The sequence below is a fragment of the Dromiciops gliroides genome, chromosome 4 (genome assembly GCF_019393635.1).
Source record: "Dromiciops gliroides isolate mDroGli1 chromosome 4, mDroGli1.pri, whole genome shotgun sequence".
NCBI lineage: Eukaryota > Metazoa > Chordata > Mammalia > Microbiotheria > Microbiotheriidae > Dromiciops > Dromiciops gliroides.
In genome coordinates, this window is record NC_057864.1 from 196129210 (window position 1) to 196142416 (window position 13207).

The window sequence follows — 13207 nt, forward strand, 5'->3', positions numbered from 1 at the left end:
ATCTAGCTGCCCCTTTACTAGAAGTACAAGTATTGTTAGGGATTGTGGTAGGTTTCATTAGTAAAGAGAATTCCTAAATAAGAAAACTCCATAGAATACCTTCTTTACAACTTAGAAAGTCTCCTAGAGCACAGGGAGGTTATGTGACTTACCCACGGTCCTCTAGACAGTTTGTATCCCAGGTGGGATTTGAATTCAGGTCTTCTTAACTTTGAAGCCAGTTCTCTATCTATTATTCCATCCTGCCTCTTATAGAAGTATCATTAAGCCCTTTATAACAAAATGAGCCAACTTAGGCTCAGCCAATTGAAAGCAACTTGTCCAAGGTCACAAAGGTTGTAAATGTCACAGCTGAGATTTGAACCCAACTCTCCTGACTAGCCTGATACTCTTTCCACTACACTGTGCTGCTTTCTAAAAGAAACAGAATCATTTTGTGACCCTAACATACTCCAACAGCACCTGTCCTATTTTTCTATCTTTCCTGCCTCCATTTCTAGAATGGTGGTCTCCATTTCCTCACTCCTAATAAAAGAAAATAAACCCTGAAGTTCCGACTCTGTTTGCCAACATTCTACTCTGACTGTACTCTTAGAAGACTGCCAAACACTTCCCCTTGCTTAAATCTGATTCTTACTCTAACCCCTGGTGTGTTTGATACTGCTGGCCACTCCCTATTCCTTCTTAAATTTCCTTCTTGCCTCCCTGTCACCTCATGTTCTAGGATACCTTGCTCTCTTGATATTCCTCCTGCCTCCCTAACCATCTATTCTTTGTCTCATTCACCGACTCCTCTGTTGATGTGGCTTCATGGGCTTAATCATATAATTTCAGTTTTTGTTTTTTTGTTTTTTTTCCGGGGCAATTGGGGTTAAGTGACTTGCCCAGGGTCACACAGCTAGTAAGTGTTAAGTGTCTGAGGCCGGATTTGAACTCAGGTCCTCCTGAATCCAGGGCCGGTGCTCTATCCACTGCACCACCTAGCTGCCCCCAGCTTCAGTCTTTTAAAAAGGATGGACCAAAAAAAAATTTAAAAAATTTAAAAAATAAATAAAAAGGATGGACCTCAGGAGACAACCATCAATTGGGGAATGGCTGAACAAGTTGTATATGATTATGTTGGAATATTATTATGCTATAAGAAATGATGAGCAGGATGCTCTCAGAAAAACCTGGAAAGACTTACATGAACTGATGCAAAGTGCAATGAGAACCAAGAAAACATTGTACACAGTAATGGTAATATTGTAAGATGATCACCTGTGAATGACAGTTATTCTCAGTAATACACCGATACAAGACAACTCTGAAGGACTTATGATGAAAAATGTAATTCATCCCCAAAGAAAGAATTAATGGAGTCTGAATACAGATCATACCATACTTTTTTAACCTTATTTTTCTTGGGCTTATTTTTTGTCTGTTTTCTTTTACAACATGACTAATATGGAAATATGTTTTGCTTGACTGTACATGCATAACCTATATCAAATTGCCTGCCTTCTCAATAAGGAGGGTGGGGTGGGAGGGAGGGAGAGAATTTGGAATGCAAAACTTTAAAGTTGAATGTTTAAAAATTGTTTTTACGTGTCATTGGGGTAAAATAAAATACTAAATATATCAAAAAGAAAAGGACGGACCTCAGAAATAAACATTTCAAATGTCTTGGGCAAAACCATAGCTGAAGACATTGTCCATTATGCTAACCACTTATAGAAGTTACCATGGGATAAATTCCTTCTTGAATTCAGGGCCAGAATCCCCTAAATGACAAAAGGCCAAAGGATATGAAGAGGCAGTTCTCTCAAAGGAAGACATTTAAGCTATCAGTAGTCACATGAAAAAATCCTCTAAATCACTAGTAATTAGAGAAATGAGAATTAGAGCAACTCTGCTATTTCATAGCCCTCAGATTGGTGAAGATGACAAAAAAGGAAAATGACAAGTGCTGGAGGTGCTGCAGGAAAACAGGCATATTAATGCTCTGTTAGAGGAGCTGTGAATGGATCTAGCTGTTCTGTAGAACAATTTGAAACTGTTTCCAAAGTCAGTAAACAATGTATACTCTTTAACATAGCTATGCCACTTCTGAGGCAGCTAGGTAGAACATCACTGTGCATGAAGTCAGGAAGACAAGTTCAAATGTGGTCTCAGACATTTACTAGTTGTGTGATCATGGGCAAGTCTCTTAACCCTGTTTGCCTCGGTTTACTCATCTGTAAAATTAGTTGGTTAAGGAAATGGCAAGCTACTAACACAACAACAAAACACCCTTCCTAGAATGGTACCACCAAGAGATCAAAGAAAGAAGAAAAGGACTCATATATGCAAAATATTTATAGCAGTACTTTTAGTAGTAGAAGACTGAAAACTAAAGGGATACTCCTCAAACTCAGGAATGGCTGAACAAATTATGGTATATGAATGTAATGGAATACTAATGTGCCATAAAAAATAATGAAAGGAGCAGTTTCAGAGAAATTTGGGAAGTATGAATTGATGAAGAATGAAGTGAGCAGGTGGAAAGCAATTTATACAACAAGCAACATTGTAAAGACAAAAAATTGTGATAGACTCAAGAGCCCTGACCAATACAGTCACCATCCATAATTCCAAGGAACAACAGAGGGGAAAGAACGAGACAGATTTTTGGAATGTCCAGTGTGGGAATTTGTCTTACTTTGATTATGCATATTTATTGCAAAGGTTTATTTTTCCTTTTTTTCCCTTTTAAATGGGGGTGGGTGGGTGGGAGGGACAGCAAATAAATGTTAATTAAAATTATAAATTAAATTTTAAAATGGATTGAAGGATAGGAAAATGTGAACTCATCCATGTCAGATGTACTTATGGTCCTATGGAGTCAGCAGACTTGGCTTCTAATCCTGGCTTTGCTACCAGCTAGCTTTGTGACCTTAGACAAGCCACTTTCCCTCTCTAGTTGTCAGATTTCCCTACTATAAAATTAGGAAGTTGGACTAGATGGTTTCTCCCTTCTAGCTCTAACATTCTGTGATCCTAGACAATGAGAAATAAATAAGTCCCAATTTTTCCCTTTTTGCCTTGGCTGCCAGAAAGCTCAGGACCAACATTCCATATCCAGCTGTGGCAACAAAGAGTTATTATTTCATGTCCATCTGTAGCAATGAACTCATCCCAGGTGTTTGGTAACATCTATTTCCCTTGTTCTTTTTAGCTGTTTTCTGTTCTGTTTTTATTTTAGGAGTTAGTGTGGTACAGTGAAAAGAATATTAGACTTAGTGTTAGAGGATATGTTTGATTTAGTACAGAAAGAGGACCTTAGAGGTTATTGAGTCTAGGCCCTTCATTTTACAGATGTGGAAACTGAGGCAAACAGAGGTTAAGTGACTTATCCAGGGTCACATAGCTAGTGTCTGAGGCAAGATGTGACCCTCAGTCTTCCTAGCTTTAAGTCTGATAAACTATCCATTATGCTATGCAGCTTCTCTCATTTCAGGTTACTTCCCCCAGCCTCCTTATAAGGACCCTGACATTTGTAGCCAATCCCCTCTGCTTGAAACCTTCTGAAGGTTCCTCATTCACACCTCCCTATTTCCTCACCCCTCTTCCATTTCTTGGGAGTGTGTCGGAGAAGATTACCTGACTGAAACTATAGCTTCAGGGAGGCAGTAGGTAAGATTGGTACTAACAGTTAAGGTTTAGGTGAAAGGTCATATGGTACAGTAGATAAAGAGCTGTCCTCAAAGCCAAGAAGACCTGGGTTCAAGTCTCACATCTAATATGTGCTGACAGTGTGACCTTGGGCAAGTTAACCTCTCAATATTCTAGGCCAGTAGAGGTAGCTAGGTGGGGCAGTGGATAGAGCACTGGCCCTGGAGTCAAGAGGACCTGAATTAAAATCTGACCTCAGACACTTTCTAGCTGTGTGACCGTGGGCAAGTCACTTTACCCTGTTTGCCTTGGTTTCCTCATCTGTAAAATGAGCTAGAGAAGGGAATGGCAAAGCACTACAGTGTCTTTACCAAGAAAACCCCAAAAGGGGTCACAAAGAATCTGATGCCTCTGAACAACAACGACAGCATATAAAGGAGAAGGGGGAGGGAACTCTGGTGGGTTGAATGTAACCACCACCCTACACACCCATTAGACCATTCTGGAAGTTTACTAAATAGTTTTTCATCTGGGTACATTGATGTAGGCAGGGAGGTATAGTATATAATATGTTTTTTGCCCTGAGCACTGCACCCCCTAGGTATGGCTCCCAATGCTCCATGTCCCAGGATGACCTTCCCTGACTCAGACCCTCTGCTTTAGCAAAGTCATTTTGTTAACTCTGCCCTGAATCCATCTGTGCCTTTGTTTAGTTCATTCCTGTACTTGGAAGGCTTTCCTCCCTTACCTTCCTCCTTGTCAATTTCTAACTAAACAGCATTTCCTCTGCAAGAGACCTGGGCTTGTTTTGTTTGTCTTTAACAGATCAAAACCTTACCATGCATCAATAGTCTGATATAGTAGCAAAACAAAACAAAAAACCTAAGTCTGTTTTAAGGCTGCATTAAGAAGAGTAGGGTCTTGGGTAAGGAGGTGACAGACCTGCTATATTCTTATCAGAATGTTGTGTTCAGGCTTGGGGAGCCATGTTTTAAGAAGAACATTGATAAGCTTGAGGTCATGCAGAGAGGGGACACCTAGATGGTAAAGGTCATGAACCTGGGCCACATGGGAATCAGTTGAAGGAAGCGGAGATGGTTAGCCTACAGAAGAGTAGGCAGGACATTTAAAAGGCTGTTACAGGGAAGAAGGCTTTTAGATCTATTTTGCTTTTCTCTAGAGAGCAGACCTAGGAGCAGTGGGCTGCGGAGGAGGCAGATTTAGCTGGACCCGGCTTCTGAGCCGACTCTCCCTCTGGATCCTATTGGATCTGGACAGTTGACTCTGTCCTCCCTCCTTGTGCCTTGGCCTTGTCTCTGTCCTTCCTTGTCCCTGGCTTTCCCCCTCTATGGCCTTGTCCTTTTTGTCTCTGCCCCATCCTTTCTTATCCCCTGCCCCTTCTCTCTCTGTCTCTAGTCTCTATCCCTATCCTCTCTTGACCCTAGTTCCTTGTCTCTGGACCCATCTTCCCCTTGCCCCCGCCTCTCATTTGTACTCTCATCTGCCTCACCCCGGCCCCCCACCCCACCTCCATCCCATGTCTCTACCCCATCCTTCATCGCCCCTTGTCCCTGTCTCATCCTTCCCCAGCCCTAGTCCCTGTCCCTCCCCTCCCTGTCCCTGCTCTCTGCCCCATCTCTCCCTTGATGTCTTTGTTCCTGCGGATCAGGCAAAACCAGGGCTCCCAGCTGTCAAGAAGGGGAGAGCAGGGGGCTGGGGTAGGGGGTGGAGTGACCACCAGTTGCCAGAAGCACATATGAGATGGGAATTAGCTGCTCTCTGGGTCAGCAGGGTTTGCGCACGGCTCCTGCCTTGGTACAGAAATAGCTGCTTCAGTCAGGGTAGGGTGTGTGTGTGTGTGTGTGTGTGTGTGTATGGCAGGCTGGGGGTGGGTGAGGAGAGTGTGACTGAAAAGGGCTGCTCACACACTGGAGGCTGCTGTAGGGCCAGGGACTGGGCTAGGTTACTGTGTCACCCTGAGTTACTTCCTCTCCTTTTCCCATAATAACCCAAAGGAAATGACAGTAGACACAGAGAGGGGGAAGTGGGGGGGGGCACCAGGTCCCTACAGCTGCTGGCATATTTCCCTCCAGACACACACCTGTTCCCATCCCCCTCCGGGTGAGATGGCCTATCCTGGACAAGGGGTGGGGGATGGGGGAGCCCAGCGGCTCAGTCATCACTGTGCTCCTCTCCTGTCCTTCAGTATGTGAGGCTCCTCAACTGACAGGCTGAAACAGAAGGGGACTGTGAGAGGACTGGCTCATGGAGGTGTGTCCTTGTGAATTTCCTGAACTCTTAGGCCAGACAGAATCACCACTCTGCCAATGCATCTCCTTCCTGCCCCGTCCACATAACATGCTTACACATATACGCTCATGGTGCATGTTGTGTCTTCCCAGGCTATTATTGTAAAACACACTGGTTTGTTTTTTGCATGGTGCCTTGCCCCTAGTATGGCACTTAAATGGTTGTTGGATTGGGTAGGATTGTATTAGATGCATTACAGCCTCCTTCCTTCCTACCCCCACCCCAAGCAACTCACATTCCCGCATGAAGACAAAGCACAACCACAAAGTGGCACATAGTAGGTGGTATATAACTTAACTATTATTATGACACACCCCAACACAGAAGCATATACAGATCTAGAATATCACTGGTTGACAAGCACTGTGTTCACATAATGTGCATGTTATACAGAACCTGTGTCGCCTGACCCTGATTGATCTACAGGGTAGTGTAGTGAAATAATGGCATAGGATTTGAAAACCCTTTGGGGTGGCCGTGGATGAGTCTCAACCTCTGTCAGCCTCAGTTTCCTCCTCTGTAAAATGATGGGGGTTGGACTATATCACAGAACTTGAGAGTTGGAAGAGAACCTAATTCAATCTATTTTTATTCTGTCATTTTCAGTCAGTTATACTCTTTGTGACCCTATTTAGGGTTTTCTTTTTTTCTTTGGAGGGGCAACAGGGCTTAAGTGACTTGCCCAGGGTCACACAGCTAGTAAGTGTCAAGTGTCTGAGGCCGGATTTGAACTCAGGTACTCCTGAATCCAGGGCCGGTGCTTTAACCACTGCACCATCTAGCTGCCCCTATTTAGGGTTTTCTTGACAAAGATACTGGAACGGTTTGCTATTTCCTTCTCCAGCTCATTTGACAGATGAGGAAACTGAGGCAGACAGGGTTAAGTGACCTGCCATGGGTCACACAGTAAGTATCTAAGGCTGGATTTGAACTCATGAAGATGAGTCTTCCTGACTCTAGGCCTCTTGCTCTATCCGCTTCACCACCTAGCTGCACTAATTCAATGCATAGAAGAATGGAATCCGTCATAATGCACCCAACATGTAGTCATCTAGCCTCTGCTTGAAAACGTCCCAGATGAGAGCATACACTACCTCCAGAAGCAGCCCATTCTGCTTCTGATCAGCAAAAATTGTGTGAAAATTTCCCTTGACATCTAGCTTAAAATTTCCTCTTTGTAATTTCCAAATCTGGTTACTTCTGGTTGTGCCCCCTGGGGCCAAACTGAAGAGGTCTCCACCATGTGACGCCCCTTCCAATTCTTGAAGGCAGCTCTCACACACCTCCTTGGGTCTTCTCTTCTCCACATTAAATATGCTCTGGTATCTGCTGGGGTCAGACTATCTCTGTCATTCTCTCTTTCAGCCCTACATCCTATGATTCTACGAAAACCAACAAATACACTCAGACAAATAAAGGCAGAAGCATACACACTGCCCAGCATGGTACAATGAAATCAGAAGAACTGGGTTCGAATCTTACTTTGGAAGCTGACTGCCTATATGACCCTGGGCAAATCACAACCTCCCTGGGCTTCTGTTTTCTCATCCATAAAATGAAGGGGTTGGACTAGATGACTTTTGAATCCCCTTCTTGCTGTGATCCATCCTTATTCACACCCTTGACCCTCCTGGTACAGCAACCTTAGTGTCTGGGAAAATCCGACTTCAAGGCCTACCTCAGATAAGACAAGGCTGTGTGACCCTGGGTAAGTCCCATGTTAGTGCCCCCAAGCAACTCTGCAGTGCTATAAATTGAATAACAGTGGCTGGTTTGCATTGGCAGAAGCAATTTCCTCATTGGGAGTTCCCTGAATCCAGGAAATTACAGATAAAGATAATACAACCCCTCCAAAAAAGCCTTCACTTCAAACATTCCTCTTTTCTGGAAAGGGAATAAAGGCAAAGGAAGAGGAAGCAGAGAGCAAAGTTCCCAAGGTCTTGAAGGGGAAGTCAAAGCTTGCACCTGCTCCCAATGTCTCTCCTCAACAATGATACAATAATAACAATATTAACGATGATAATAGCTTACAATGTACCAGGTACTGATCAAAGCACAGTATAATTTTTTCCTCACTTGATCCTCATGACAACCCTGAGAGATAAGTGTTATTATTACTTGCATTTTATCCATGAGGAAACTTAGGCAAACGGGTGAAGGGACTTGCCCAGGGTCATACGGTTAGTACATATCTGAGGCCAGATTTGAACTCAGGTCTTCCTGACTCCAAGACTGGCAATCTATCCACTGCTGCTCCTGACAGGATAGTCAGAGTATGTTAGAGATGGAAGTGGATCATAGAACAGTGCTGGACTAAAAATGAGGAAGACCTGAGTTCAAATCCTGCTTCAAACACTAAACTGGTTATGTGATCCTGAGCAAATGACTTCAGCTTGTCTCAGCCTTCATTTCTTCATCTGTAAAATGGGGATAATAATTGTACCTCCTTCACAGGGTCATCGTGAAGATTAAATGAAATAATCTATAAAAATTATTGTTGTTGGTGGCAGCTAGATGGCGCAGTGGATAAAGCACCGGCCCTGGATTCAGGAGTACCTGAGTTCAAATCCGACCTCAGACACTTGACACTTAATAGCTGTGTGACTCTGGGCAAGTCACTTAACCCTCATTGCCCCACCAAAAAAACAAACAAACAAAAAACTATCGTCGTTGTTGCTGTTGTGAGAACCCTCTTTCTCTCTTCCACCTTCCTCCCCCTCCATAACAAACACAGGTTAAACTTCTTTCTCTAACCTTCTTCAAAGACAGTGCTTGCCTTCCAGAACTAACCTAAAGGTTCCTCTTTGCTGTTGCCTTTGGGGGCCTGGTCTCTCCTTCCCTGTCCTTTCCCTTCCCCCTAGTGATACCTCTTTCTCCCTCTCCCCACCCAGAGACCAGCATTTGTAAGGCATTTGAAAGATGCTGACCCAGCAACCCAAGAATTTCACACATGTGGAATGAACCCCTCCAGCACCACCACGACCAAGGGCCAGCTGGGCATACAGCACGTGGCAGGGCGCAGCAGACAGCAGGAGTTGGGTGCCCCGCTATTCCCCATGGGGCTAGTACCCAAGTATGTCTGTGTGCCGTGCTGGGTAGTAAGGAATTCCCAGTGGGGTAGTGAGGGTGGGTACTTTGCTATCACTCTGGGCATGGGACGCCTCTGGGGTTGGGAGGGAGAAGTTTCTCCTTCACGAGTCACCAATTAAATATTGTTTAGCTGGACAATGTGCCCCAACCCTCGCTGTATTCCCTTCCCTCTTCCAACCATCCCCTGCCCCCTTTCCCAAACAACCCCACATACCAAACCCTGACTCATAGGGAACAGATGGAGATTGGTATTGGGGGAGGGAAGAGAGAGATCCGTTTTGACCCATTTCCAAGTTCTCATTGGGATAAGGGAGTGAGGGAAACTGGGAGGATGAGGATGTGTTTGACAAGAGGCAGCACAACCGAACAAAATGAACTCTGGACTGGGAGTCAGGAGACCTGGATTCCGACCACTTACCAGGTCATGTTCTTTTTCCAGGAGTCCAGCCAAAGCAGCAGGAAGACCTCCAAAGTCCTTTCTACCTCTACTAGTCTATGATTCTATGGGAATGTAGGAATGGGGGTGGGGGAGTGGGGAGGCTCCTCCCTTCCCTGTCACTCACCACAAGGTTCCCTATGACCATGACCATGAGGAAGACAGTGAGGCACATGGGCTGACCGGCCACCTCCATACAATCCCACATGGTCTCGATCCACTCGCCACACAGAATCCGGAAGACGATGAGGAAGGAGTGGAAGAAGTCATGCATATGCCAGCGAGGAAGGCTGCAGGTGGAGTCAATCTTACACACACACTCTTTATAGTTCTTCCCAAAGAGCTGCATGCCCACCACAGCGAAGATGAAGACGATGATGGCCAATACCAGCGTCAGGTTCCCCAAGGCCCCTACAGAGTTGCCGATGATCTTGATAAGCATATTCAGTGTGGGCCAGGACTTGGCCAGCTTGAAGACTCTCATCTGGAGATAGAGAATAAAAACATAAATGAAACTCTCTTATTGAGATGATCCCCCATCTAGAGTGTAGGGGAGAAATATGGCCTCCACCTTGGATGAATCCCTAGTCTCATGGAGCACACACCCCTTTTGCCTGTGGGAAACTGCATGTCCTCATCCTCAGGGAGTTCCTATCCTGATAGGAGTGGGAAAGATTTTAGTTCAGGTTGTGCTATTAGCTAGTTAAAGGATTTAGAGCTGAATGACATTAAAGATCATTTAATCTAGTCCCCTCATTTTATGGATAGGGAAACTAAGGTTCAGAGACTAAATGAGTTACCAAATTTATTACTGTTCAATTGTTTCAGCTGTGTCCTTTGTGTCCTCTTTGTCCCTCCATTTGGGTTTTGGGGCAGTTTTTTGGAGTGGTTTGCCATTTCCTGCTTCAGCTCATTTTATAGATGAGAAAACTGAGGCAAAGAGAATTAAGTGACTTGACCAGGGTCACCCAGGTCTGAGGCCAGATTTGGACTCAGGAAGATTAGTCTTCCTGAGTCTAGGCCCAGTGCTCTATCCACTGCGTCACCTAGCTGCCTGATTTTAGAAGTTAGGGTACTTATATAAAAATGAAGATGATGGGGACAGGGGATACATTGTGCAGCTCTTGTAGAGTTCAAAATCTTACTGGGTGGGACATAGTCCCTGCCCTCAGGGAGCTCCCAGTCCAATGAGGGGAACATGGTTCCCAACCCCAGAAGTCCCCAGGGTAATAGGGGAGGGGATGGTTGGGCTCCTTGGGGCTAGGCACATACCAAGCGGAAGGATCGAAGCACAGATAGCCCTTGCACATTGGCCAGTCCCAGCTCCACCAGGCTCAGGGTCACAATGAAACTGTCAAAGATGTTCCATCCCTGCTGGAAGTACTCATAGGGATCCAGAGCAATCAGCTTCAGCACCATCTCTGCCGTGAAGATGCCGGTGAAAACCTGGGGAGAACAATCCGAGTCACAACTGGACCCTAACCTCCTTCCCTCCATTCATGGAACAACTCCTCCCTCCTTCCCTCTCAAATGAGTAAAATAGGTGCCAGGAATCTCCGCTCCGAGCCCACTCCCTTGGAATTCTCTCTCTCTCTCTCTTTTTTTTTTGTGGGACCATGGGGGTTAAGTGACTTGCCCAGGGTCACACAGCTAGTAAGTGTAAAGTGTCTGAGGTCAGATTTGAACTCAGGTCCTCCTGAATCCAGGGCCGGTGCTTTATCCACTGTGCCACCTAGCTGCCCCCTGGAATTCTCTCTTTAAAGCTTCCAAAAAACCATAAGGTATCAAGGAAGGGGGCCCAGGCTTGTGTGCATCAGTAACTGATGGTATACTGGGCTTGGAATCAGAAAAACCTGAGTTCAAATACCGCCTCAGACATTTATGAGCTGTGTGACCCTGGACAAATCACCTAGCTTTTTGTCTGCCTCAGTTTCTTCAAGTATACGATGGATAGTAAGAGCACCTGCCTCCCAGGGTTGTGAGGATCAAATAGGGTAATATCTGTATTTGTGTATGGTGCTGTGTAAATGCTGGTTCCCTTCCTTTCCCTTTCCCGGTCCTTACAGTTTCTAGAGAATGGCAGGACGTCAGAGAAGGGAACCCTGGGGCTGTGAGCTTTAGCAGCAATCTGTTCCCTAGGCTTAGGAGGAAACAGTGGCAAGAGAGCAGAGATGGGCACAATCCCAGAAGCCTCTGCACCTGTCTGTGTCAAATTCAACAAGAATTGATTAAGCACTTGTTATGTGCAAAGTACACAAAGAAAATCTGGTACAGACTGAAAAAATTCTTTTCTCAATTAAACTTCAGGTGCTGCTGACTTTGTGTGCTGAGATGGAATTTGGGAGATCTCTAGGGAGATAGATGAGGGAACTGGAATTCACCCTTTTCAAAAGCCCTGGTCTCCATGGGTATCAGTTAGGTCCCTGATCCTGATTTCATACTGGGATTTGAGCTACTTGGCCTCGAAGCCTCAGGGAGAGCTAACCCTAGGGCATTCAGGCCTTTACTCTTGGACACAGACAGGCCCTCAGCAGGGCCTTTTTCCCCACCTCCCTCGGGCACATCCTGAAGCCCTCTCTGGGGAACCTGTTTTGGGCACAGCAGGTGCCCAGACCACAGAAAACAGCAAAGGTCCGGTGAAATACATCCCAGAGCAGCTGTGTGACTTAATCAAAAGGAAAACCCATTTCCAGACCTCATCCTGTGTCTCTGGATAGAAATACCTCAGAGCCCCTTTGACTGTCCCAGTCCCTCTGCTTGTCACTCCATCTATACCCCAGCTCTCACCCCTGAGGTCCCTCTCTCTGGGGCTTTACTCTAGGCCAGGCCCGATTCCCATTCTTTCTTGGTATCCCTCACCTTTCCACATAGGAGGTTTCTCAGGACCCATCCCTTCCCAAATCCATTTGTGGCAGGAGCTAAAGCAAGGACCAGAGTAGGCTTAGCTTCCCTTTGTCTGGGCCTGGCTCCCAGCAAGGGCTGGGAATGAGGTGCTAATGCTTCTAATGGTGAGGGGATAAGCACAGAGATCAGTGCATGTCAACAATAGAGAGGGAGGGTGGGGAAGGGAAATTGGGGCAGACTGGCAGGCAGGCAAGGCTGGAAACCTTAGAACTGGAGAGTGGAAAAAGAGGAGACTCTGGAATAATTGCTGGGCCCTCATATACCTGATTCTGGGAATCCGCATGTTCCAGAGTCACACTGTACACCATTTGTCCTCTGTATCCCCAGAACCCTGGGACGTGGATGCCCTTCTCCAAGACAGGCTAGCACCAAAGCCCCATCATAGTCTCAATGACTTAGGTTGCTCAGATATCTTCAAGAACCCTCACACACAGCTGTTTATACCTCCAGATATTTCCTCAGGACACCCCCATAGACGTGCACCCATACCCATACCATCATCCATACAATGGCAGGCATCCTCCAGACACCTTCAGATGAGTCTCAGAGGTTTAGGGCTGGAAGGAACCTCAGAAATCATTTAGTTACCTAAGCCCCTCTTGCCCAAGATCCACATGACCTTCCATGACCAGGGATGCTAAGTAGCAGGGCCATGTTTCATATCTCTATTATATGTGCCAGCAATGGGCAGATAAACCCAAAAGCCCAGGGAATAGTAGATCCTTCCCACCCCACCTCTATCCCAGCTCTGCTTCCAGCCACACCCCTGTAGCCTTCTTCCAGAGAAGAAAACCTCATAGAGATTGGACCTAGCAATTCTCTCTTCAGGTACTG

General features: G+C 45.7%; 1 protein-coding gene across 4 annotated transcripts in view; it reads right to left on the reverse strand.

Moving 5' to 3' along the window:
- Positions 1–13207, reverse strand: part of SCN4A (sodium voltage-gated channel alpha subunit 4) — a 100487-nt gene that overhangs the window by 31613 nt on the left and 55667 nt on the right. For all 4 annotated transcript variants that reach the window (XM_044004189.1, XM_044004188.1, XM_044004190.1 and 1 more), the window contains exons 15-16: positions 10742–10915; positions 9597–9953 (exon numbers count right to left, since the gene is read on the reverse strand). In XM_044004189.1, coding sequence (XP_043860124.1) covers positions 9597–9953; positions 10742–10915 — 531 coding nt within the window. The remainder of the gene's footprint in view (positions 1–9596; positions 9954–10741; positions 10916–13207) is intronic.